General features: G+C 40.5%; 2 protein-coding genes across 16 annotated transcripts in view; both read right to left on the minus strand.

The window, feature by feature from the left end:
• LOC119893948 (contactin-1a-like) overlaps positions 1–14,832 on the minus strand; it is a 69,444-nt gene extending 54,612 nt beyond the window's left edge. The window contains exons 1-2 of one of the 2 annotated variants that reach the window (XM_038706369.1): positions 14,585–14,832; positions 13,818–13,963 (exon numbers count right to left, since the gene is read on the minus strand). The gene's annotated coding sequence lies outside the window, so the exon portion shown is untranslated. The remainder of the gene's footprint in view (positions 1–13,817; positions 13,964–14,584) is intronic. The other variant, XM_038706367.1, reaches the window with a different exon arrangement.
• A 5,165-nt stretch (positions 14,833–19,997) lies between these two features.
• LOC119894232 (neuronal cell adhesion molecule-like) overlaps positions 19,998–26,410 on the minus strand; it is a 76,665-nt gene continuing 70,252 nt past the window's right edge. For all 14 annotated transcript variants that reach the window (XM_038706860.1, XM_038706869.1, XM_038706859.1 and 11 more), the window contains 3 exons: positions 25,592–25,723; positions 24,776–24,854; positions 19,998–22,118 (listed from right to left, as the gene is read on the minus strand). In XM_038706860.1, coding sequence (XP_038562788.1) covers positions 21,872–22,118; positions 24,776–24,854; positions 25,592–25,723 — 458 coding nt within the window. In that variant the 3' untranslated portion in view covers positions 19,998–21,871. The remainder of the gene's footprint in view (positions 22,119–24,775; positions 24,855–25,591; positions 25,724–26,410) is intronic.

Below are 26,410 nucleotides of genomic sequence, written 5' to 3' on the forward strand. Positions count from 1 at the left end.
TCACTTCACCATAATAAGGCTCTCTGTTTGCCCAGATCCTTATGTCGTTAAGAAATCTCCTTTCGTGCCAAGAGGCAATCTCACTGAGTTTCTATTGGTCTTGTTTGTTTACAGTAATTACATTAAGATCTGAAATTACTACTTTACAGCAAGTCCCCGTATTTTGACAGCTCAAATTCTAAACTAGTATTCTTATGTCCTATGTTTCCTTCTCATTCAGCAGTGGAATGCTGTGTTTATACAAGAACAATGTGTCTGGATCTGCCCAGAAGCCACATTTGCTTCTTTTTGAATTTGAACAGAATCTGTCCCAGTGGGGAAAACCTTGCCACACCTTCACTTACATTTTTACACTGTCAAACCTCGCAGCTACACACAGACTGTAGAAGAACGGATGAAAACAGAAGCACAAAAAAGGCAGACAGGGGCAGCAGACTGAATGCGCTGGACATGCTGAAGCTTTGGGAATGATAATTTAATTTAGTGAAGCCATTGTGGCAGTTAACTCCCAATGCCACTGATGCTTTGATGCAATAGCAGCCCTGCTGCCACGAGCTGCATTGCTCAATTTGCAGCTTTCAGAACTTTGTTGCAAATTCCGCGGGTATTTGTTTATTTCTAATATTTCCTGTTTCCACATTTCTCTCCAAGGCAGATGTGGAAGGCATATTATTCCAGGAAATGAGAAGGAGGGGACAAAATCCTCTGCCATTTATTCTCTCAACAGCCTTGCTGCCTGCCTTGAATATGTCTGGACCACAACACGAGGTTGGGGAGAACAGAATAACAGGCCTTATAAAAGATCTCTGGTGCACCAGACACATGCTGAGTTGTTTACTTTAGTAACATATCATTTAGATATTCATTAAACCAACTCATACTCAATGAATCCCAAATGAAATATCATAATTCCAAGCAGGGTAGGGGAATGTAAACACCCTACAATCTCCCTCATAAATAATTAAGTAGTGAGTGAGGAAACATAATTTACACAAAATAGAGCTCCTTATATGATATCGCATTTATTAGATTTATAGATTTTAAGCAAGATTAGAGATTTCTTTTTCTGAATTTTCTGCAGTGCCACTTCAGGGCTGAGCAGTTCAAACGACTCAGAGGCTCAGACACCTCCTCCAGAGTTGAAAATACACCAGACAAAGCCTGCTCTGTGAATCCATTGACTGCCATACTGTATTAGTCTGTGCCAGTGCTTTTAAGCAGTGCATGTATATTCATGCCGACCCATCAGGAAGTCTTCCTCCACTACTTGCGCCCATGCAAGCTCCACAGTCTCTCTGAATGGGTGCATTTATGTGTAAAATAATATTGCCTTGTTATTTGGCACTCGAGTTCTTCTTCCTTGAAAAGCCGCATATACTATTTAAAACAGTCAGCATGAGATCTTATTCAAATTCACCAGACACCTGAGTATGACAGCTGGGACAAGCTAATATTTGCTGATATATTACTGCATGTGAAAACATTATCCTCTTCTCTGTTGGTTGTTTCCTTTATATTAATCAAATGATTCTGTTAATTTGCGTATGCAGGGATATTTGCAAAGAGGATAAACACTGTATCTGGACCAGGCCCTCCACCACCATATACATTTGCTTCCGGTACACAGTGTCCATGTCAACAGACCCAGTCACCTGTGTTTACTGCTGAGCACATGGCAACAGTCAGCCTGTTGGAAAGCAGTGTGTGTGCCGACTGACAACGAGCACAGCCTGGGCAAAGACCTGAGTCATCTGGTGCCTCTTGGCCAAGTCACACCATGTGATCATGGCTCATAATGCAGAACAGGTGCCCCTTAAACAACAGAGAAGAGAAGGAGTGCATTGAAAAGAATGCTTAGATCACTATGCCAAAACATGATCAACCGACTGCATAGATAATTCTGCAACAATGATCAGGCTAACATGCTGTCTCTGCAAAAACTGAATTCTTCAAACACAAAATTGGTACATCATGACATTACTTGCTGCTGATGTGTGGGAGCTGTCTGGCATTAAGATCACAAGATTATCACTTTACATAAGGAAATCATCTCTTCACTGTTATGAAGCTGATTGCTCACAGTCCAACTGCTGTTAAAAGAAACAGCTCAGAAAACAAGCCACACAGCCACATGGTTTATAGCATTTTCAATCAAGCTTGTGTTCCCTTCAGTAGTAGTAAGCTAAACTAGGTTAAGAGACTTTTCATATATAATGCTTCAAACAGATGCTAAAGACAAGACTCCCGGAAGTCACTGCACTGCAAGTTTTAATATTTTGTGTGGCCACCATTATTTTTCAGCACTGCCTTAACCCTCTTGGGCATGGAGTTCACCAGAGCCTCACTGGTTGCCACTGGAGTTCTCTTCCACTTCTTCATGATGACATCACCGAGCTGGTGGATGTTAGAGACCTTGCGCTCCTCCACCTTCCATTTGAGGATGCCCCACAGATCAATAGGGTTTAGATCTGGAGACATGCTTGGCCAGTCCATCACCTTTACCCTCAGCTTCTTTAGCGAGGCAGTGGTCATCTTTGAGGTGTGTTTGGGGTCGTTATCATGTTGGAATACTGCACTGTGGCCCAGTCTCCAAAGGGAGAGGATCATGCTCTGCTTCAGTATGTCACAGTACATGTTGGCATTCATGGTTCCCTCAATGAACTGTAGCTCCCCAGTGCTGGCAGCACTCATGCAGCCCCAGACCACGACACTCCCACCACCATGCTTGGGTGTAGGCAAGACACACTTGTCTTTGTTATCCTCACCTGGTTGCCGCCACACACGCATGACACCATCTGAACCAAATAAGTTTATCTTGGTCTCAACAGACCACAGGACATGGTTCCAGTAATCCATGCCCTTAGTCTGCTTGTCTTCAGAAAACAGTGTGCGGGCTTTCTTGTGTATCATCTTTAGAGGAGGCTTCTTTCTGGAACAAAAACCATGCAGACCAATTTGATACAGCGTGCGGCGTATGGTCTGCGCACTTACAGACTGACCCCCCACCCCTTCAATCTCTGCAGCAGTGCTGGCAGCACTCATACGTCTATTTTCCAAAGACAACCTTTGGATATGACGTGCACTAAACTTCTTTGGTCAACCATGGCGAGGCCTGTTCTGGGTGGAACCTGTCCTGTTGAAATGTCTTTGAGCTGCAACACAGTGGTCTTGGCCCCCATGCTGCAGCTCAGTTTCAGGGTCTTGGCAATCTTCTTATAGCCTAGGCCATCTTTATGTAGAGGAACAATTCTTTTTTTCCAGATCCTCACAGTGTTTTTTGCCATGAGGTGCCATGTTGAGCTTCCAGGAGGGAAGTTTGAGAGCGACTACACCAAATTCAACATATCTGCTCCCCATTCACACCTGTGATCTTGTAACACAAACGAGTCAGATGACACCGGGGAGGGAAAATGGCTAATTGGGCCCAATTTGGACATTTTCACTTAGGGGTGTACTCACTTTTGTTGCCAGTGGTTTAGACATTAATGGCTGTGTGATGTGTTATTTTGAGGTGACAGCAAATTTACACTGTTAAGGTCTTTTCACACGGCAAGCGACACTCCGCCTGCATAGTCGCCTGACCCTGTGGGGTCGCTCTGTGCTTCTCATGTGAGCAGACACAGAGACAAGCGCTCCGCAAGGAAGCCGCTCTATAGATAGTAACCACGGCAACGGCTTCTGTGCGCTACTGTATTCCTTCATAGCCTAGCTTAAAGTAAAACTTACGTAGTAAGTAAAACGTTACGTTAGTTGATAAGCTATATTATTATATTATTCATATTCATATAGCTGATAAATCTAGTCATGCAAACGCCCTCCTATTAATGTCCCAATAACTGTTCAGTGAACAGTTACATATTTCAGGGAAGTCACAGACGGCGAGGATCAGTCTTGCCTGTCGCAATGCCCGCGACTACCTTCCTACACGCTCACCTCTCACTGAAAGTTAATTACGAGGCGCGTAAATCGCTTCCCCTGTGAAAAGGCCTTTATACAAGCTGTACACTCACTACTTTACATTGTAGCAAAGTGTCATTTCTTCAGTGTTGTCACATGAAAAGGTTTTATCAAATATTTACAAAAATGTGAAGGGTGTACACATTTTTGTGAAATACTGTAATAAAAATCTAATGTGTTAATTAGTGGTTGTTTTTTTTTACCTTTGGACAGAGCCAGGCTTGCTGTTTCCCCATTTCCAGTGCTTTATGCTAAGCTAAGCTAACCTACCTTTCTACATAGAGTGTTGTCAATTATCTCCTCTTCAAGTAAGCAAATAACTATATTTCCTAAAATTTAAAACAATTTGTTACTTATTCTCAGTTTGTGTTTTGTTTGAAAAAGCATTTAATGTACATGTACATTTACATGTAATTCATCATTATGTATATATATAGTAAGTTAAAGGAACTATTTTTTGTACTGGAGTCAAATCATAATCTGGTTGGTCATGGGTCAATGTAAATAACATTAAGTACTCCAACAGTCTCTCTAAACCTAGAGTAGTTTCCACCCCCCTTCAGTGATACAGAAGAGCAGTGTTTTGCTTTGTCTTGTTGTCCTCTGTTGCAGGGGAATTAAGAAAAGTACAACCCCTCCTCTTTCTGTCTATTGTGCACATGTGGATGTGTGTATGTGTTTGTCACTGTGTGTAAGTGTGTGTGCTAGCCTGACTGTGACGCCGTGCCCTTCACTCAGTCTGTCCTCCACACACTATGGCCCTGTGTGTGCAGCATGAGTGAAGCTGTGTGTTGCAGATAAGAGTACTGCAAAGACAGGGTGTGTGTGTGTGTGTGTGTGTGTGTGTGTGTGTGTGTGTGTGTGTGTGTGTGTGTGTGTGTGTGTGTTTGAAAAGAGCACAAAAAAATAGGATTTAGTGCTCTTTCTCCCAGTCAGATTCACCTCTGGATGCCCTTTCCTTCACTCACTGCCATTACACCTTCCTCATGAATAAGCCAACCAGTGACACTGCCCGCTATATGACTTACACGATTCACCATCAGGCCCACACATACAGTGTGGAGGCTGTCCACCGCCATGCCCTACTGAACTCTGAACAAATACTCTAATATGCATGTATGGCTTATTTTTCTCCATGGAATAATGTAAGAGATATTTTCAGACAGAAAGAACATTGATGTTGTGGTTGCTGGCACCTCTTTCAGTTTAGACAGCCAGTAATGAGAATAATAAGGGTGGTATCTTCACTCACATCTTCATTATCTCTCTGTTTACTGTCCATATAAATTACTCTACATTAAGGGTGAAATGTCCAATGGTATAAGAACAGAAAGATCTGTAATTAGGAAGTTGGCTTCCCCTATCGCCCCCCCCTCTCTGTCTCTCTTTCTTGGCAACAGGATGACTTGCTCTAGCAGTAGTCTGACTCATGATAATTAAAACACAGAGATGGTGAACAACAAGATCACATGTGTAATTTTTCATGGGGCAATATTATATCTTCTTTGGGGCAATTTGTTGTTGCTAAATAAAATCGTGAGAATAATGTCGGCAGCATGAATGAGCAGATTGCAACAGAAGCTCCTGCAGCTAAAAAGCGAGCCAAGGAAAAGAATCTGCGGCATAATTAGTGCACAAGTCTCAAGCATAAGTCAGCCAAATTCCCTCAGAACGCCGGGTTCAGATCTGAATAATGATATGCCAAACCAAAAGAACAACTTTTGTTCAGGGACATTTTAGGGTAGTTTGTCGGTAGCTATTTGTGCTGGTGTATTGTCCCGCTAGCACTCTCAGAAAACATGACGCAGATGGTTACATCACCTTCTGAGTTTGTGAGCCAGATGTGACAGTGTCACGCCAGCTAAAAAGTGTTGCCCTGACGTGGCAGTTGGCAGGGCGAGGCCTTATACAAAGACACTGCTTAGTCCGAAGAGGGCCACATAAGCATTCTTTGACCTCTTTTATCCACACTCATTAGCTATGCAACAAGAGGGTTGATTTGAGACCCTTTCAGAGGATCCAGAGAGAACAGGTTTGCTAGTGTGAAACGCAAAACGTGCTTGCCTCCACCGAATGCTAATGATGCCCACATCAATGGGCTCTTCATGTGGAGATGCAGCCTTGGGCCCAGGAGCTCGAAGGCTGACCAGTGAATCACAAATACACCGGCAGCACAGCGAGAGAGCCAGGAGAGGACAGCGGCGGCCCACAGCCCAGAGTGCACTAGCCACAGCTTTTATTTCTGGTTACACTGATCTGAGGAATGAAGGGAGGGCTCCAAAGGTTTTGTTCTTCTGATTCTCATTATACCCTTAAACCCTCCCCCCCTTCCTTCTCTCTCTTTTCTCTCTCTGGCTTTTTACAAAGAACTGAACTAAAAAACAACAGGCATTCTAAATAAGTGTTGAATCAATACAGACAGGCAGCAACCAGGCTCCGGTCTTAACAAGCAATCATATACAATCAGCAGGTCTGTAGGACAGCACAACACAACCATATGACTTTCAATTGATCCTGTTAGTGAAGATCTTTCAGCAATAGACAACATCCACTGAATTATTTAAACATGCAGTGCATACAGCATTATTTTTTTTTAAATATTACCAAATGGGAATATCATGGGATATTTATGGATGAAACTGTGTAGCAAAGAAAACAGTGATCGAAAGTAGTATAACATGAGCACAAAATCACTATAGGTGGTCTCAGCAGAAGCACTGCAGGTAAACAAACAGGGAGATTGAATAATGGACATAGCAGTAGCACTTGCTGAGGCCCCTAGTGCTATGCTTCCCATCTCTGCCAAGTGTAATGGGATTTCTTAGGTTTAAACGCATTTCACTCACTCTGTGGAGCCAGTAGGAAGCTAAACTATTGATCCACAAACAATTTAGCTGTCCAGCTGTCCAGAGAGAGTGAAAGCAGGACACCCCTAAATGTATAATGAGGCTTCCCAAGAGCCTGGCATTCTTCAGTATTCGCTCCACGTGCCAGGAGACCTTCGCCTTTGGGCTCTCTCCGCGATTAGCCTTCTATCCATAGACTTCTCATACATACAGTCCCTGTCACAGAATATTAACGGTCAGCCAGCTGGAGAAGTAGTGCGCTTCTCACCAAGGACGTTTTTGATTAGTGTAAGAATCCCCTTGTGTGTCTTTCATTATTTTCAACACACAACTGGTGGGGAGTTCATGACTCCAGTTTAGTATGCTATCACAGTAACAGGGCTGAGCTGTCAACCATATACAGCACGCATCATCACCGCAAGGCAACAAACGCTGGGTTAGCAGGAAAAATAACATACAGCATATGTGAAAGGTGACTGTATAAGCAGAGGAGTGTGGTCATGCTTGGGAGCCTTGAACTACATGAAGTTGTGTCTTCCACACGTGCTCCCACCGCCATAGCAACAGGCCTGGCTCAAAGGCCCCAAGAGGGGCTTGGCCCCAAGGAGGAAGACGCTTTCATACGTAACTGGACAGTTTCTTGCACCATCGGGGCTTGTTCTGTATCTTTTATAGATACAGAAAAAACTGAAACTACAGTTCTCTTTCACAATCCCATGATAAACACAGATTAAATTCAATTGAATCCAAAACAGTGCACTGCATAACTGAGAATATCAATGATGAAGGATACAAAGGTAATGTAATTATTAAAATGATCACTGGAATGGAACAAATTACTATGTCTTGGGGATGTAGTTGTATAGGTAAGGTTTTTCCTTTCAACAAAGTTGATTATTTCTGTTCCAACCTTTCATCGTCTAAAACGTCTCCTCTACTTCATACAAAAGCTAACCATTGATTGTAGAGCTTGCTCAAAGGGCTTCACAAACAATCTCTGTCATCCATTAAGATCTGGACTTTATAAAGTGTTTTGTAAAGCCATGAAAGAAACCTCTTAACAGATGAGGAATGTACTTGTTGACAAGTGTGGAAATTTTCCACATTGCAACACTGGCTGAAATCCCAGGGAATAAATCAGACACACTCCGCTGATTTTCAAATTGCATGAAAGTGAAAGTCATCTCTTACAGGACCAAAATATCATAGTGTTGTCTGACTGCACAGCTTCTGCACAGTCCTGTAAACAATGTATCTGCCTGCATCTACGGAGGCGCAAAAACAGATGGCTCAAGACTCCCATGTGAGAAGTCAGTCCACTGTGTGCGCCACAATATTTCTACCCAGTGAAATGTTAAACTAATTCACAGTAATCTGCCACGTTTAAGAGTAAATTAATTAAGAACAATTCACATTAAAATGCTTAAATTTGAATACTTAATTGAGGACAGCTGTCCTTTGAACTTGTTCACCTTGTAGTACTGTCACTTTTACTTGGTGTCATCATTGAATACAAATCTCTTAACTGGTTAACAACAACCAAAATGCAATTACCTATTTGATGAGTAAATAACTCTTGATATGACTACGGAAATTGAATGCATCCCAGAGAAACCAGATAAGGTGTGCCTTGCTAATAAGCAAGCATACAATTTTCTGTGCTGACACTGTAATGAAGGATGGCAAATATTATCTGGAAAAATGGCTGATCGTGCTGTCAACAGAAATTAGCAGAGCGAAGGGCACACATTTGTAATCTCCTTCTAATTGAGTGCATAAATCCCAAAAGATTTACTGTGATTGTAAAGTCTAAAATTATCTCATAGAAACCCGAGCGACGAATCAGAGAGAAGTGAAATCTTGTCAAATGTAACCTAGTTACAGATTTTAATTGTTCTTAAATGTTGCCAAAATAATGTCACCAACTTAAACTCAACATTTAAAATCATCAGACACACACACAGATGGCCAGTTAACCAACAACGTCATCGTTCAGTGAATCAATCGTTTACCCAGTTCATCACTGACCTCTTTAGTAAATCAATCTTGATGATTTTTTCCCAATAATATTTCTATTTAAAGTTTGAAGTTGAAGATGCACCCAGAGACCTCGGACAAATCCTTTCATGTTCAGTCTCTGAACAAGCAAACAGCTTCATGATAACACTTTGATGACATTGATCAATGACATTGATCAATGTCATCCTATTTCCCCTGTGATTGGCGGAAGAGATACCAGGCAATTTCTAAACACTACCTGCTGGTCCGGTCCACAGTATCTTAATGGAAATGGAGTAATTTGATTTTGAATGAGACATCACTTTGGCAGATGGATAAACCAGAGGAGCCACGCGCATCGCTGAGGAAGCTCAGCACTTTATCAACAAACAAAATCACACTGATATGGAGAGGGGGAACAGATTAAATGGTCTAAGATATAAGACACTTCGAGTTATATCTTGAGGGACTTTTTATGTTTTTACAACTAAGCCACTTCTTCAAAAACATCCTTCTCCAGGGGCTTTAATGCTATAAATACACAATAATCCTGGAACTGATATCAAACAAATCTAGTTTTATCTTCTGCATTGTGCTGCATTTGTGTAAATAAAAAAAAGAGCATTTATGCAGGTTGTATTTCATCCTGATCATAGACATGGCAGATAGGAATCATGGACTGCAGAAAAGCTAGATGAGTCACATACACGCATTTGTGTGCCCACACACGCTAAAACAACTTTAATCCAGTGTGGCTGAATAATTGTTCATTTGGGGTCTACTGCCTACTGAAGTGCTGGGAGCAACTATCAGAGATCAACAGTCGCCCCAGAAATAGAACATAAGCTCAGGCAACAAAACCTTATTCAAGTAAATAAAGTGAATGATTTGAGAGGAAAGTCATATATAAAATAATGCAAGGTGCTTAAGATACAGCTAGCTACTAATGTTGGCAACTGCATTAGAGCTGCCACAAAGGATTATTTTCATTACCAATTGCCCATTGTTTTCTGGATTCGTTTGGTCAATAAGAATTTCCAAAAAACATGCTAAAAGTTTGCCATCACAGTTCAGTTTACTATCTCATCAAACAGACAAGAAAAGCACCAGTTACTTTTACTTTTCTGTCATTCGACTCAATAAATTCATCCATCCGTGGTCAACCGCTTATCCTGTGTACAGGGTCGCGGGGGGGCTGGAGCCAATCCCAGCTTACATCGGGCGAAAGGCGGGGTACACCCTGGACAGGTCCTCATCAATAAATTGACTAATCATTTTATCTCTAACCTGCATGGCTCTCTTTCCTACCTATGGTCTTAACAAAGCTAACAAGTAGTGTCACCATTTTACATGATGATAATAACAAACTGTTAAATGTCTTAAAGCCTAACAAAATAACTAACTAGATAAGTTAGACTAGACTAAGATTTGCATGGCTTGGGTATGTATGGAACATCTACTAGTATTTTATTAACAGTCTGGTATGTTCCTCTATAGTGCTGCCTTACAACTCTGTTGCATGGCTTATGTGTCAAGTGTATATTACCATTTTATCAACCCTTAACTGCAACTTTTAACATTTAATAAGATCAACATAATGATTGCCGTATTTTACTTATGTGTAGTGTGTATTGTTGTATCAAAAGTAGGTTGTGCATTGTTGCATCGTGTTGTTTGCATCTATCTTTGTCATTACGGGGTTTGTTGTTATTGTATTATTAGGGCCCGAGCACGAACCGTGCGAGGTCCCTATTGAAATTGTAAGGATTATTTTTTATTTTATTTTATTTTTTTATGCAAAGTAAGCTCAATTTTGGGGGCCTAAACATGCTTGAAAAGTCACCAAATGTTGCACACATGTCAGAAGTGGTGAAAAATTACGTATTTTATGAGTTTCGCGCATGGGCGTGGCAAATTGGCTCGCTAGCGCCACCTACAAACGTTCAACCTACATGTATGAAATTTTCAGGGGACATGTATCATATCAAGACACACGAAAAAGCCTCAAGAACCCATACCCTAAACTCAACAGGAAGTCAGCCATTTTGAATTTTACTTTCATTTTTGGATGATTTACACACTCCATACTTTAACGAACTCCTCCTAGGGATTTGGTCGGATCGACTTCAAATTTCTGCGTGCCTTCTAAAGGCATTGACGATGAAAAGTTGTGCTATCTGTGAGTTTTCGTCAATGGGCGTGTCCGTGGCGTGGCGTCAAAGATCAAGATCTCTTCGCCATGACACAGGAAGTGTATATACTCACATCTGCATCAAACTGTACATGTACGATGAGAGTCCCGCCCTGAACACATGTACATGCCGACATTCACCCATAGTCATAGCGCCACCTGCTGGCAACAGGAAGTGACCTTTAACAAAGCAGCCCCTGCCGCACTGCAGTTGAATATTAGCCAGCTGGCTAACACTGGCACATTTACAGTAATGTTGATTAATGTGTGTTGTCTTTATAAAAAAATGAAATGAAATTTTTTAAAAATGAAAACTCCTTTAGTCCAGCTTAGTCTAACATTGCACACATCAGATGGATAATCAACAAGTGGGATACAAATGTGCTCTGTGCCTATGAGTTTTTCCCACTTAGCCTGCTCTCTACACATAGGATGTATAGGGTCACGTGCATGCAGAGAGCAGGGAGCTGTCCACAGTGGGAGGAGAATCAATGGCAGGCCTAGTGCAAACTGTATTCAGACAGCCAAAGATGGCAGATGGGGACTGAGGCCCTTTCTCCTCCTCAGCCATGAACAGAGGAGAGGTCTGTCTCCAGGCAAACACAGAAGACGTCATGTCTCTGCCTCACTGCCGTACCATTAGTGGATCTCGCTATTGATCGCCAGTGAGTACATTTGCTGAGCAATCTAAAGGAAGCATCAAGACGAGAGCATCACATGTTTTGTCAGCAGGACAGAGAGAAGCACTTGTGCAGGCAGTGGAGACATTTGTGGCAATAAAGGCAGGCGGTTGTGAGTGAGTGTGTGTTTCTGCACACAAATGCTCAGTTGCGATAGGCTGCTTCGTCTTCCCATATCCTCTCCTTGTGCTTCGCTTTATAAATGAAACATATTTACAGGACATATTCCCTCCAGCGCGACTGACACTGCATTCAGTGTGACAGAACAAGCAGCGCTTAACAAACCAGCCCTGTTGCTGCCAAATGCCAACGCTGCCAATCAGTTTAGAGTCTTTTCAAAATCACACGCAAAATCTATCTTCTTCGCTTTAGCTAATGCTTTGAATCTTTGCCCAAGAATTTGTCGCCCAGTGCTCAGAAGGACATCTGGAAACAAATCTAATCTCCAAAAACTCTCTAAAATTACCTTAATCTTAGATGGCAAACATCCAAAGTCTGCTTTGAGCACCTAAACCATGCCGCTGAATAGAGACATTAATGTTTTAATGATATGGGAAATGGAAAAAATCACTGTCTTGCTGAATACAACAAAAACCTGTCATGCACTGGACAGATTTGCAGTAAGAAAAACCCACACCAGATGAGTAAAAGCAATCTCTCTCACCCTCATACTCATGTTCGTAAGTCACATCCTGACTGAAGTGAAGTGGAGATGGAGAGGTGGAAGACAGCTCTATTTTCTGCCTCAGGTGAGGTTAGCCTGTCCACCTCAATACATGGCAGACGTGTGTGACTGCAGCTTCAAACCAAAGGAGAAGTAAGCTCACGTTTATGTCGAGTCACTTGACTGTGACACTAATGGCGGCTGTGGCTGTAGCCTTGAAATGCATGACAGAACAGCCATATCTTGCAGGGTACTGTGTTATGTAAAGTTCCTCGTCATGCAGACTCTGCAGGCCACTACAGCCAATGTGAATTCAAAAATCTATATTGTGACATATTTCGTTGTCGAGCGACGGGGGGTAAAAATGTAAGACGATGCCTCGCACGTAGTAGGTTAGCCTACTTCTGAGCAGAGTAAATTCATTAGCCTAGCATGAAGGAGAGGGTCTGTCCCCAGGGTGTACACAGGGCAGCCCAGGATGCATTAGCAGCAGTCAAGCTTACAAGATTCATAAAGTGCTGCACCTGACAGACGGCCAAGGAATACTTCTGACATTTCAGGGCACATTTATGGCTCTGATTCAGTCAGGACAAACACACAGTAAGGAATCTCACAAATGGCACTGAATGGCAAATAAAGCCGAAATGAAAATCTGGGTCAAAAACATTTAGGTGTACAGTGTCCAGGAGCTGAAACTGATCCGCCATTTATCAATTGATTTGCTGAAAATACACACATTTTTATAGTGGAGGAGCAAAAATCTCTAACAAGTAACAGGTGTGGAGACACGAGCCCCACAGTTAGATGTTAAAGGAAAGAACTACAGGTTATCCTGTTTATAAACCTATAAATAACTTAATCAGAGACCAATACTACATAAAATATAATATACGATATTACAATAATAAAAGAGGTCCATTAGATGTCACAATTCCCTTCTAGTTTGGTGTAATTTATTACATCATCAATTGCAATTATTAGACCACAAAGGAAAGTTTCCATCTGGTTTAAAGGATACATGCACTGAAGCAATTATTAAACAGCTTTATGAAAACTATAACCGTGTTTATTTAGATGTCAACCCATTATGTGATGAAGGGGTCAGGTTAGCAACCATTAGACAGACCATGCAGCTTATTCACAGTAACCAGAGCCACAGCAACTATTAACCGAGATCAAGCGTTCTTAACTACCCCCTCCCCCCCACACACACACACACACACACACACACACACACACAGATACAAAATAGCTATTATGTAATATTTTAAAACTCATCTGTGATTTTTGTAATTGCCTATGAATCAGTGCATAGCTGCATGATTTGTGTGAGATTCTAATCACAGTGACTGAAACCTCCATCATCCCTTTTCATGATGTCACAAATTAGTGATTTAAGATACAAATGTTCCTCTTCCATCACATAGCAAAATGATGAAGACCAACTCTGAAATTTCTCTTGGAAAGTCCCTATACCTTACTTTGGCAACATGTAGTAGCATAGACCGTTTCTCTCCACTGAAGTCTTGACTGGTGAGTCAGGACGCGCCCATGACTCCTTCTCCAGCACCTGACATCCTGGCAGAATAACCCTGCAATGGGCCATTACTAAGCTGTACGGCTCAATCTACCAGAAAAGATGACAGAGATGAACAATATGACTCAATCAATCGGCACATTCAGGGACATGCGTTTTAGTTCCACCCCAGATGAAAGTGTTTACAGTCGTCGGGTGCTTCCTAATCTCTTGGCTGTAAGGCAGGCGGCAGTTTGAATCATCCATATGTGCGGCGCTATTTGGCTATGGCCTCCGGCGTGGTCAAATTGATTCTGACTTCAATAGTCGGACTTATTATTTTTAAGCAGATGTGCTATAAAGCGCTGAAATACATCACAACATCTGCTCTGTGCATCGACAGTTTTTGGGAGGGCATGTGCATGCCAGGATATGCTGCAGATCAGCATCATCCCCACCATGCCAAGATATGTCAGATATTGCACACACGGTATCCTTCTGCATCTGTCACTACGACACACAAATGCAAAATGCAGTTTATTCGTATCCAAATCGTTAACAAGTCTGCAATGCGGAGGGCTGGATAAGCTCCATCCCGTTCGTGCATCCCACTCAATCTGTTGTAAACAACACTGATTCCCCGGCTGTCAAAATGCAGCGCCCGGCTTCTCTTGAAATAATGTCAAACAATCTGTTTTCACTACATTTACCAAGCCGACCCCATGTCCTTACCTTCCGTAGAGGGCCAATGCTTCCGTCCCTGTGTCCTTCACGATGCTCACGCCTGCTCAGCACCGCATCGGCGGGCGCTCAAGAGCAGGGAAAGAAACTGACAGAGCAGCGGTCCTGTCCCCGTGGATTGGATGAAGGGTTGTGACTGTCAACTTAGGGGGGCGCTAGACCTGCTTGTTCCACAGGAACGTGGAGCACTGTGGCTCCCACAGTGGGGTCCGGGTTCCTCCTGAGCTCAATGAAGGGTTCCCACAGCATACGAGGATGACCTGATAAACATTTTTTAAAAGGTTATTCATAATAAAAACCTTTAATACATGTCAGTCTACACATTTACTATGAATTAATAAATTAACATTAACGTTAACGTTACCTAACTTGTCCTTAGTATGTGAGCTTAACTGGCTCATACAGTAACTTCAGACTGTTAAAGATTAAATTTAATTATTTTATACTAATTTGTTAAATAATATGAACATTTTGAGGCAGATTTATGAAAAATAAGGCATTTACTTAGTGGAAAGTGGAAAGTCATCAGGCAATGTTATATTAAAGTCTGCATGCACTGACTCCCACTATAGCTACTCAACTACTTCAAATAATTAAATTAGCATTAGCTTAACGTTGCTGAAAGTTGATAGCACTGTTAGCTAACTAGGTCAAATTATTTTTAGCTCAGGTAATGTTAGGCTATTGGCTATTGGTAAGTAAGGTGGCTAGCTAGCATTAACATTAACGTTAGCTATCAACATTATTCATTTATAGTAGTAGGCTAATTTTAGTAGAAATGACTAACTAAATTAAAATCTGAATCCATTTGTCTGCCCTAAAAAAGTATAAAACAAGCTACAAAGCCTCAACATATATTAACAAATAGTCGTTCTTTCCTAAGTTACTGTAAAATCCAGCAGACCAGTGATGTTAATGTTAGTGTTCATTTGAAGTCGTCCTTCTGGCCACCTGACAAAGTCCAATATTCACTCTCCTTTGAACTCTTCAGTGTAGTCTCCACCAACTTCTGAAATATATAGCCTCTGCATATTTTGATTAAGGCTCGAATTTGTTTACTATTCTTTTGCTAACTTTGTTGGCATTTGGTGCTGAGCAGGGAGTTACAGTGAGTTTATCACAGCTGTGTTGCTGTAAATGCCTGATAAGGGAGTTGATGAGTCAACCGCAAAGTAATGTACAGTCATAAAAGTAAATGCTAATTGGGGCCAAAAGATCTTACGTTACGTAAGTTTGGTTGTTATCAGAATTAATTAAACTGTATTTTCCGGTGCTTCGAGCACCACAAACTTAATTTCCTTCCATTGTTTGGGGCAGCAGCAAAAGTTTCAGAGCCAGAAATGTCAAAACACGAGCAGATAAATCTATTTGCATGACTAGACACCACCAGGGGTAGATGAGAAATGAGCGTGACTGCTGTCTGCATGTTAACTGACAGCCTGTTTTTCATCAGGCACATATCAAAAGGGCACCTCTACTAATTACAAGGCCTTGCCCTTGTGTCAGTCCAAACATGAGACCATCTCAGTCCCCTGGGATTAGATTTAAATCTTGGATGTAAACACCACACAGCAAATAATAATCTGCTGTGGCGGCGGCCCATAAATAATGCAGGGATCTTTGAGACAGAGCAGCATAGAATTAATTGAAGGACTTAGCCCCCTTAGATGAATTTGGGTGAACATATCAAAGAAATTCCCTTTAATGTGATCAGAAACTGACTTCACATGAAGGTTGTAGCTCTATATCAAGTTGAGTTTTGCTGCTTTGTTCCCTAAGGCTGTTGTTAATATTCAGACTTTTCATCAAAAAAACGTTGTTTCCTTGCTGTTAATACACAAAAAAGACATTATTTTCAGATTCAGGGATTTATTAAAAAAATATGTCGCTCCACAGAAAATAGCCAAGCCAAAGGAAGTCAGTAACACAGAGGAAATTCATGACATTCAAATAGCGCAGCATAATACAGGGCCCAAAAGGATATTATTTTGTCCGCTGGTTATCCAAGATCTAGGTGTATTCAACCCCCAGACAAACACTTTTGTTCCTCTTACAACATGGCAGTGCAAATAGAGACAGAGCCTGCCGGTGAATAACAGTGTTACAAGGCTGGTCTCTGGGGTGGATAAGAGGAACAGCAAACACCCTGCTGTCTGGAGGAAAGAATTGGTGGCTGTCATCTATCTGCCTGGCAGAGGAGGGAGGGAGGGATGTAGAGGAGGAAGAGGAAGGAGGGGTAAGGGTAAACATGATTTAGCCCCAATGAAACATGAGTAATACCCCCCCCACCCCCCACCACCACCACCACCACCACCCACCCACCAAAATACACATGGGACATGGAGAGGGGTGTATGGGGAATAGGAATCAGGGTGTGGAAATATAATTCTGGTGCTATCATGATAAAAAAAATAGGGGGGTGAGGTTTGATAGAGAGCATCAGATCAATGGAACAAAGCAGTCTCACTTTATGTAGCATCCATCCAACTGGAGTGTAATGATATCTGCCATCATATCAGCCCCCCTCCAGGGGAAACAGCCTACTTGGGTTGATAGAAACACTGATGAAGAAATTACGCTGTTACACTGGAAGGGGTGATTTCCCTCCAACAGTTGGGGTTTTCAATTTCAGGCAATCCAAACCTACCATTCAGGTTCCAAACAGCTTGGTCTTGACAGGTATGTGTGTGATTTTGTGTGTGTGTGTGTGTGTGTGTGTATCAGTGAGTGTGTGTGTTGGCAAGCAGTTCATCAGCCATATGGAAATGTCACACAGTAATCATAAACAATTATCCTCCTCAGCTCTCAAAGCATCAGAAAAGGGCACATTTACATACTGATACAAAGGAACAGATGCCCTGAAGCTCCGCGCACACTAATAAAAATATAAAAATATCAGAAACAAAATGATTGTGTTTTTCAAATACCTGCCTTTGATATCCTTTATTCTGTATAATGTCTTTTTGGGAAGCTTGTAGATGGTGAAAGATCACATCCTTCACTTCAGTCTGCAAATGATGCACTTTAAAGCTCGCAGGTTGTTTGGAAACAGGACTATGAGACAATGTACTGATCTTTTCCCACTGAAAGCAGACTGGAGCTAAACCAGCTATAGATCAATTCAAACCAGGCTTTCCGCTCAGCAGTAAATCAAGGAGCTGGACACAGAGGAGGTGGGAATGGTTAATGGATGCTATGGCAGACGAACAGCCGACACAGAATGGATCCACTGAGGATTGGATGATGAATAAGTGGACGAAGGGAGGGGTTGGAGTGGAGCGGCAGGAAGGGGGGGGGGGGGGGGGGGGGGGTGGAGTTCAGAAGGGTAATGGGGCAGCTGCTTGTTTGGTAGCAATGATCACTAATCGACAGACAAATAATGAGATTCTGCTGCCATGAAAAAAATAGCTAAGCCTCTTACAGGGAGCCTTTGTAATTGATGACTAGGGATGTCAACAGAGTGCACACATTCATTGGCTTACAGACTGTCATATGAAATGTAAGGTACCGTAATTCAGAATATTGTGATTTTGATACAATATTTTACAGCATGGTCCAACTGTGGCCTCAACATAAGATATTATTATTGTTGTCTCTTTGAAATTTCATACTGGTAAAAAATGTCAGTAAACTAATTTTATTGACAGTTCAATTCATGTGCCTTGCGTGACATTTTCTATTCAGTGTTTAAAAGCCTGTTACTTATTTCAGCCATCGGTGTAATTGCATCATATCACTAGGTGGCAGTAAAGTCAAGAGGAAAAAAAAAAATATATATATATATATATATGATGAATCATCATCTTGTGGCTAAAGGTCACCAGGTCTTTGAGATCATTGATGCTGAGAGTGAGAGTCATTTATTTTGTTTGAAATAATATGGACATAATTCCCACCAGCTGCAGTTCACACTGATGCATTCATCCTTCATAAAAACTTTGGCTTAATTTTGGGAGAAAAAAAAATCATAAACCCCAATTCATAAATATGCGAAGCAGCAATCCACTTTCAATCACTGCTGTTATTAACTGCAAACAATCCTGTGAAATATCCCCAAACAACTTTACCGAGGAAAAGGAATTAGTGTACCTGAATGAACAGAAGGCAAAGAGTCCTTGCCAGAGGGAGAGAAAGTATTTCCAAGACACTAGATACCAGACTTCCGTGCTTCCTGACACCATTGCAGTGTGATAATGCACCAGATGGTGGGCTGCTCTCTCGCTATTACCCTGACAATATGACTGTAATGGAAGTGGAAGTGAGCGCCAAAAAGATGGAGCCCAACTGTTGTGTTCCATAAGGCCCTTCCATAGCCGCTTCACACTAAGCAGACCGAAGCAGGTGTAGGCACCTATACTTACACAGCCCTCAGCTTCTGCTCACTGTACATGGTGGTGTTACTGTTCAGTGTATATTTGTATGTGTATCTAGAATCAGAGTATGTACCTACTCCTGCAATCAAGTTTTTGATGGCTGAAATCTGATGTTTGTTTGGCATAATTTCCTTCCTATCCATGTAGCTCTACTTTTTTGGTTTGTGTGGGGCTCCCTGTCACGTTTTAGATGTCTATGAGTTCTTATTAGTTTTACCAAAGAGATTACCCCTCTAAACTTCTCAATGAGTTTGTTTCAATGATTATTTTCAACCCAAAGAAGTAAAACTAAAAAAGAGTAGATAATATTCTCAGTTTTATCTTGTGACACTTTGGAGGGGGTGTGAGCCCCAGGTTGGGAACCACAGGACCAAAGTAACTGTTTATAAAGAAATACACTTAACTTTACCTCAACCAGCTACAACATTAAAATGCTGCTTGTGTATTCAGGCATTAAAAGTATATATAATATATTAATTATATGTCAGTCACAGGTGCAAATATTTAAGAATGGGTATTTTCATTTCAAGTGCACTTAACTTCTTCATGTAACTTCTGTATATTTACTTAAGTAGTAATTTTCAAATTGTTGCTTGGATACTTAAAGGATCTGAGTCTATGAAAAGCCACTTGAAAAAAAATTGTGATTTGTGATATTGCAAATAAAATTGAAATGACTTGACTTACTTCTTCCACCACAACACACATACAGGCCCCATGCCCATGAACACAACAACATACAGCACACAGTATTTGTTGTTGCTGTAATGGTGCAATTTTTTTTATTCATTTCTCATTTCTGTGGTTGTAGAACTGGCTGGAGGGTAGAATACTAAACTGGCACATGTTTATTGTGCAGTATCATTTTTGTTATGTAATGAACCATTTTTGGCAGCATTATGTAGCACCTAGAATGCACAGACTGAATAACAGGGTTTATATGACTCATTGAATCTAACGCTATTCAGAGCATCACTCATTTCGAGAGGGGGCAATGATGTTTTGAGTGAAGAGTCTGAAAATGGAAATTAAAGCAGATAATTTTTTATTCATTCATTATATTTCCAGTAGCTTGAATTTCATACTTGCACTAAAAGGAGAAACTTAAATAGAGACAAGGAAAGTATATGTTAGTACAAATCTGTTCTTAAATACAAAACCATTTGAAATACTGTCAGAAAAATGCATTGTTTTGGCAGTATATTGGGATTGCGTAGAACCAATACAAATGCGAATAATATTAAAATTAAAAATTATATTGTCGCGATATCCTGCATGTTGTTGTACAATACCAGTTATTTTACTCGCTGACAAGCAAATCTGGAAACAATCAGAATTCAAATTTATATGCAGTTTTCTGTCCAGTTAGTTACAGTACAATGTACACTGTGCACAGCAAGAAAAAAAAAGAATATTTATATATTCTCTACAAGTACTCTATATTCAATACAGTTCCTATCAACAAGTTAAACCATATCATGCACAACATTGCCTCTTCGGCTGCCTTATAAGCTGCTTGTCCCTGTACAATCAATTTAGGTATTTACAATTTCAACAAATATTCTACACGTTTTTAAAAAAAAAACTTGATGCAAGTTAAGAGAAAAGAAATCTTGATCCCATCCAAAGGCCCTCAAGTTTAGTTAGTACAAGTGAACACATTTTGCCTAATAGGAATTGAATAATGTATTGTGTCAGCGCACACACACACACACACACACACACACACACACACACACACACATGCTCACAGATATCCATAAATTCATATACTGCAGAAATACAATCAGGTACTGTACATAATAACTGCAGAATATGCACCAGACATGGGTTTGATGTTTTAGTCTGATCCAAAGTGGGTGGGCTTAGCTTCTTGGAGGAATCAAAGCCAGTCCTGTTTTTCAAGGCAATGGGAGATTTCAATTAAAAAAAGAAAAAGATGACATGAGTTTATTAATTACTCCTCCCTCCACATATTCGTCTTCTTAAGCTTATCTTTTCCATTACCGAACTCTGGAAAGAGACTTCAAAAGTGAATCGTTGTTTTGAAGAAAAGGCACTACCTGCTGAAGGACCACTGCAGGGACTGAGGCGAGCTGTTATACCCTCAGTATTTCCCACTGGCCTTCAGATCAAGCTCAGTAAGAGGGGGGTTACATGCAGGGCAGAGGTTATGAGGTCATATCGCAAGCCATGCAGCATTGCAGCTTCCTCCTTAATAGGTTCAGTTGGATCATTCAAAAGTGTGGTGACAGATGAGGATGTATCAATGCAGCAATCTCAAGCATGCTGCGTGCGCTGCTCCTAAAATTCAGATTACGGAAAATTCACTTTATATATATACACACTGTACATGATCTGCCTTGTGCACTATAAATGCATGATGGAATTACAAGAGGAAATTACATTTCTTAAATACAGATTACTGTACAAGTTTCTGAGTTGGAAAAAAATACATGGAGTAATAGTAATTTACTGTAGACACTGATTGCTATATGAACATAGTATGATAGTATGATAACCAATGACAAAAACAAATAGTTTAGACGAGCACTGCATAGTCTATAAGAGATCCGTGGTAAGAATGCAACACTTGTTAATATCAAAGTGTTAATTAATATATGGATTTAGGTCATATCAGGTATTTCATGCATTGTTAAAATCAAATATCTGGTTGAGCTACTTTCTCCCTAAATGCTGCTTAAGATACAATGAACCACAGGTTTCCAAGCCTCTCCATAAAGATTTCCAAGTGAAAACAAAAATGTCTTTGAGATGTCTGTATTTCATGTGTGCCACTGGGGATGGGGATGTGATCATAAAGCCATGCGATGTTGGAACAGCCCTCTAAAAGAGATGTGGGGAATTGAGCAGCATCTCACACTGTTCAGTGAGGACTGAATGGCTACACAAATGAGTTCAAGGAGTTCATGGCATTAATAGGGGATGGGGCCTCCGAGCTCTCATGGCCCTCAGCAGTGTCCCTGCTGACACTCTTTCCACTATACTGGCCGATAAACGAGCCATCCTCGTTGAACTGTCCGTCTCCTCCTTCCCCGTAGTCAACTAAACTGTCGTCACTGTCGCCTCTCTTAACTGTCCCATTAGACGGCGTGCGGCTCCCTTTTAATGGTTTATGGTCCTCATTGTCACTGAAGGAGAAAATAACATGCAGGTGTTACAGGTGAGATGATGTGACAGATGCAACAAGGACATTAGCGATGACTTTTTTAGATGGAGCCCTGAACTGCAGATAGTCACTTTTACCACAATGTACTGTAAGTTTAATTGGTAATGGTTTCCAGATTTAAAAAAGTCTTTACAGGAATGTTCATTTTAATAATGCACTTTAATAGTGAACATTCCTGCCCACTGCACAAGAAGCAAATTTGAATTTGGCTTGCTCCATGTCTAAAAAACGGTAGCTATGAATGATTAGTTGGTTTCCATCAGGCAACAGGGGAATAAAGCTCAAGCAATTAGACTCTGTTCAAATTCCCCCTGAAACCAAATATGAAGTGGTAAATGTGTTGTTTGACAAATGCACCCCCTCACCTCCCCACCCAAGACAGAAGTTGTGATGAAAAACAGAAAATCCAACGCAATGATGTGAAAAAAACTTGGAAAGCAAGGTTTCAGCCAAACATCCCCCCCAAAGCAAGCATGGTGATAATCACAAGTTTGCAAAATGCATGAAAAATCGGCAAAGAAAGTTTTCTTTGGATATCCGATAAGCGAAAACATTCCACATACATGAGTTGAACATTAATGATATAAAGATCACAAAGCCCTCATAATGCTGAAATGTTTTTAGAATTTAAACAGGATAGATAATAAGTAAGCAAAAGCATTTTCATGGATAAAAGTACCACACTAAAGCTACAGATGAATGCCTTAAACGACTTGTCTATGGACTGGACATGATGAAGGCTTTATGACCAAATGTTAAACTTGATGACAGCCGTGAAAAGAACCTGGGCCAGCGAGCATTTTTCTCCACGGTGACTCGACTATACACTCACCCTCCTCACATGCTAGATTTACAGAACAATGACTCTCAACTCCCACCCCCACACACCATCATCACCCTTACCTTTCCTGAGACCTACACTCCTGCGATCAGATGATGAGATCCACCTGAGATCCCACACAACACAACAGCCACTCCTAGGAATGATTACACTATGCACGCACTTGACACACGTCTCATGTGGCACTTTAACAGGCACATATGCCATGTGCATGTATAGTCTGAACTTACAGTATGCCCTCCTGCAGTTAAACAAGAACAGCTGAGTTGAGTTAAGTTATGCCTTTATTGACATACTGTAAGATTCCAGCTGAACTTGAATGAAACAGCATGGATATTAAGTATACTCTCACAAAGGCACTATAATGTTTGTACACTTTGCCTTGTGATTAATTATTTACTGTAGTCTTTGAGTCATTGTCCACTGGAGAAATTCCTTTTCAGTGTAAATAGGTCTCTCATGATATTCTACATTTTTCTTGTTGTCAACAAATGCCATGAACATGTACAAAATTGTACAAAAGTGTCCATTATTGTCCAAAATTAAAAACAAATGAATGAGCCACATCGCAGAGGAAGACGTTTCCTTCACTACAATGAACATGGTCAGAATTGGAGAAGCCGGCAAGTATTGAGGGACAGAGTAACACATTGCTGGTTTTGGTCTATTTAAAGAATTTCTCGACAATAATAAAAATGTAGAATATCACCAGCCTTATCCTTTATAAATTATAACTATTAAAGAATGGCTATTGGTCTTTTATAAACAGCATTAACCAGCTCTTGTACACTCAGTGATGCTTCCCTCGAACATGCTGATAATTTCATATAAGATCCATATGCATCTATATACTGTATATCTATATATGAACAATAATTTCATTCATCACATTATTGCCTGGAGCAACTTTTCATATATGAGATCTTCACACCATGCATATCACATATTATATATATACTGTATATCGATATGTATTTATCACAGCATAAAATCCATAGAACAGATTTATGTATACATAATATAATACAAAAAGGAATATAAAATATAAAAGCAAGACCATCTTATAAATTGACTTATAAAAAACAATTCAAAAAGGCTAGCTATACAGAAGTAAAGTGCTTTGTTTTTCTTTATTCTGCGTGCGATTGAAGAAGCAGCCTAGAAAGGGGATGCTAACAAGCATTGCTGGATAACTGCTGTAAATTAGCAGGAATGCTCATTACATTGATTTTCAATCCTATCAGGGTTGTGTATGTAAGTAGCAATACACTAGGCAAAGTGTTAATACTATATATACTGTACACAGGATGTATATGAGTAGCTTATTAGTTGGAATGGGATTAGATTTAGGATGTTTTGCAAATGAATCTAGCTTATATATTTTTTCCTGACAGTCTTATTTAAAGTTTTAAAACACCCAAAACCCTAAATCCCTTGAATCTGAAGAACCCTGCTTCTCAAATGACACCACAATGTCATACGCACACAACAGAGTCAGATAGCAAGTAGCATCCAGGACATCCCAGAACCCAGAAAAAAATATATATTGTGCTTCACGGCGGTAGAAGTTCAGATGAGGGGCACTTCTTCTTCTTGTTTTCAATTTCTGTTATTGGTGATCCTGGGTCAGTTATTGGTCAGCTGTAAGGGTTGAGAAGAGGGAGGAGTGCAGAGCTCCAGCCAGAGAGAGCAGATCTGGGCGGAAAGCAGGGATGGGGCAGGGGTTGATGGGTAAAATAGACTCTGGGGGCTCCAGAGACCGGAGCACTTTCTCTCACCTGTATTCCCCAAAGGTACAGTCATCGTCTTTCATGGGCTGAAACTCTGGGTCTGTGTGTGCGTCCTCCTTCTCTTTGACTAGTGTGAAAAGAGGAAGCATTTTAGACAAACCAGCTTATAAAGTACAGCGACAATCGCAAGGGTGTATGTATAATATTGCATATAGTATGGAAGAGTGTTTAAAGTTGTTTTTATTTTCCACATGTTCATAGTAGCTCATTATTCACAGTGACTAAAAGCTACAACAGCTTATTGCTGCTACCATAAGAAAAAATTATTATCACACATAAAAATATATTTTTCTTGTTATAACTTTTTTTGTTATTACTACATACATAATAATCAAACATATCTCAGTGAAATCTTCTCTGTTTATTTCATAATAGATTCATTCTTTTAAAGAGAAATGTTTATTGTTTTAATTAGACATGTCAAGCATTTTTTGTATGCACCCAAGATATACTGACAAGAAAGTCTCAGAATATAACAAGATTATGTTGTTATTTTGTTTTAACAAGTGTCTTGTTAAAACAAAATAAGCATGTATTAATGAGAAATATGTGTCAGTATAAAATGAACAATTTGCTGTTCTTGTTATGATATACCGAGCAATTCTTTTCGTCATTGTGGCAGCTATACACTGCTTGAATCTTCGTCTGATTAATTTGCTTTCAGTGCAAAAACAAACGAATATTCCTGAACCATGTTCAGATCCCATCTTAAATATGAAACATATTTGAATGTTGGCAAATAGAGCATTGAAATGCGGGTTTATATATGAGTTTGTCCAAGGTGGTGTATGTGCTACTACTCACCGGGGTATTTCCCTCCCTTATTCCTCTGGATGAAGCAGATAATAAGGAGGATCAAGATGAGCAGAGCAATGGCACACATGAGGCCAATAAACCATCCCTGAGTGGCGATGTCCACCTGTCTGCTCGCCACAGCTGTCCAGAGGAGGAGAGGAAGACTTAACTTTTATGACTGGATGATCTTTTCCCAGTGGGAAGGGAAAGTAGAAACAAATATTCGTAATTATGTGCTAAAACAAACATATAACACGTTTAACAAGTCATTCTCTTAGTATCTACTTGTTAGATATTTCAGTTCATGAGTTGATCACGATTGCTTACTGTTACTGAAAAAGACTTTCATGTTAGACGAGTTAGAAATCTCCTACATTAGGCTAATGGTGACTTGAACGGACTGTTGAAACCACATTAGTACACAGTTTAGGAAATCAGTCTTTCTCTCACAAGTGCACACAGACAAGTCATAGATACACGCAGACACACACAGATTACACACAAATAAACATACTGTACACGCAGGTTTACTAGGTGATATTAGGTTGGATATTATACCACTAAACATGTATTAAACTTTTATATGGGAATGATATCCACTTCATCTAATTACCACATCTACAGGACTGACCAAATTTCAACCACAACATCATGCACACTGTCTCTATATCACTACAGTACATGCCTGGCATACAGAGCGACCACAACACATCTGTTGAACCCATGCTTGACTGGATTATAAAAACACAACGGCACAAACTACTATACATTCCATACACAACACAGGGCCAGGCTAGGCCGGACCATGGTGAAAGTGACCGCCTAGGA

The sequence above is a fragment of the Micropterus salmoides genome, unplaced genomic scaffold (assembly GCF_014851395.1).
Source record: "Micropterus salmoides isolate LMB-PRFRI ecotype aquatic unplaced genomic scaffold, ASM1485139v1 Ms_hic_scaffold_8, whole genome shotgun sequence".
NCBI classification, from domain to species: Eukaryota; Metazoa; Chordata; class Actinopteri; order Centrarchiformes; family Centrarchidae; genus Micropterus; species Micropterus salmoides.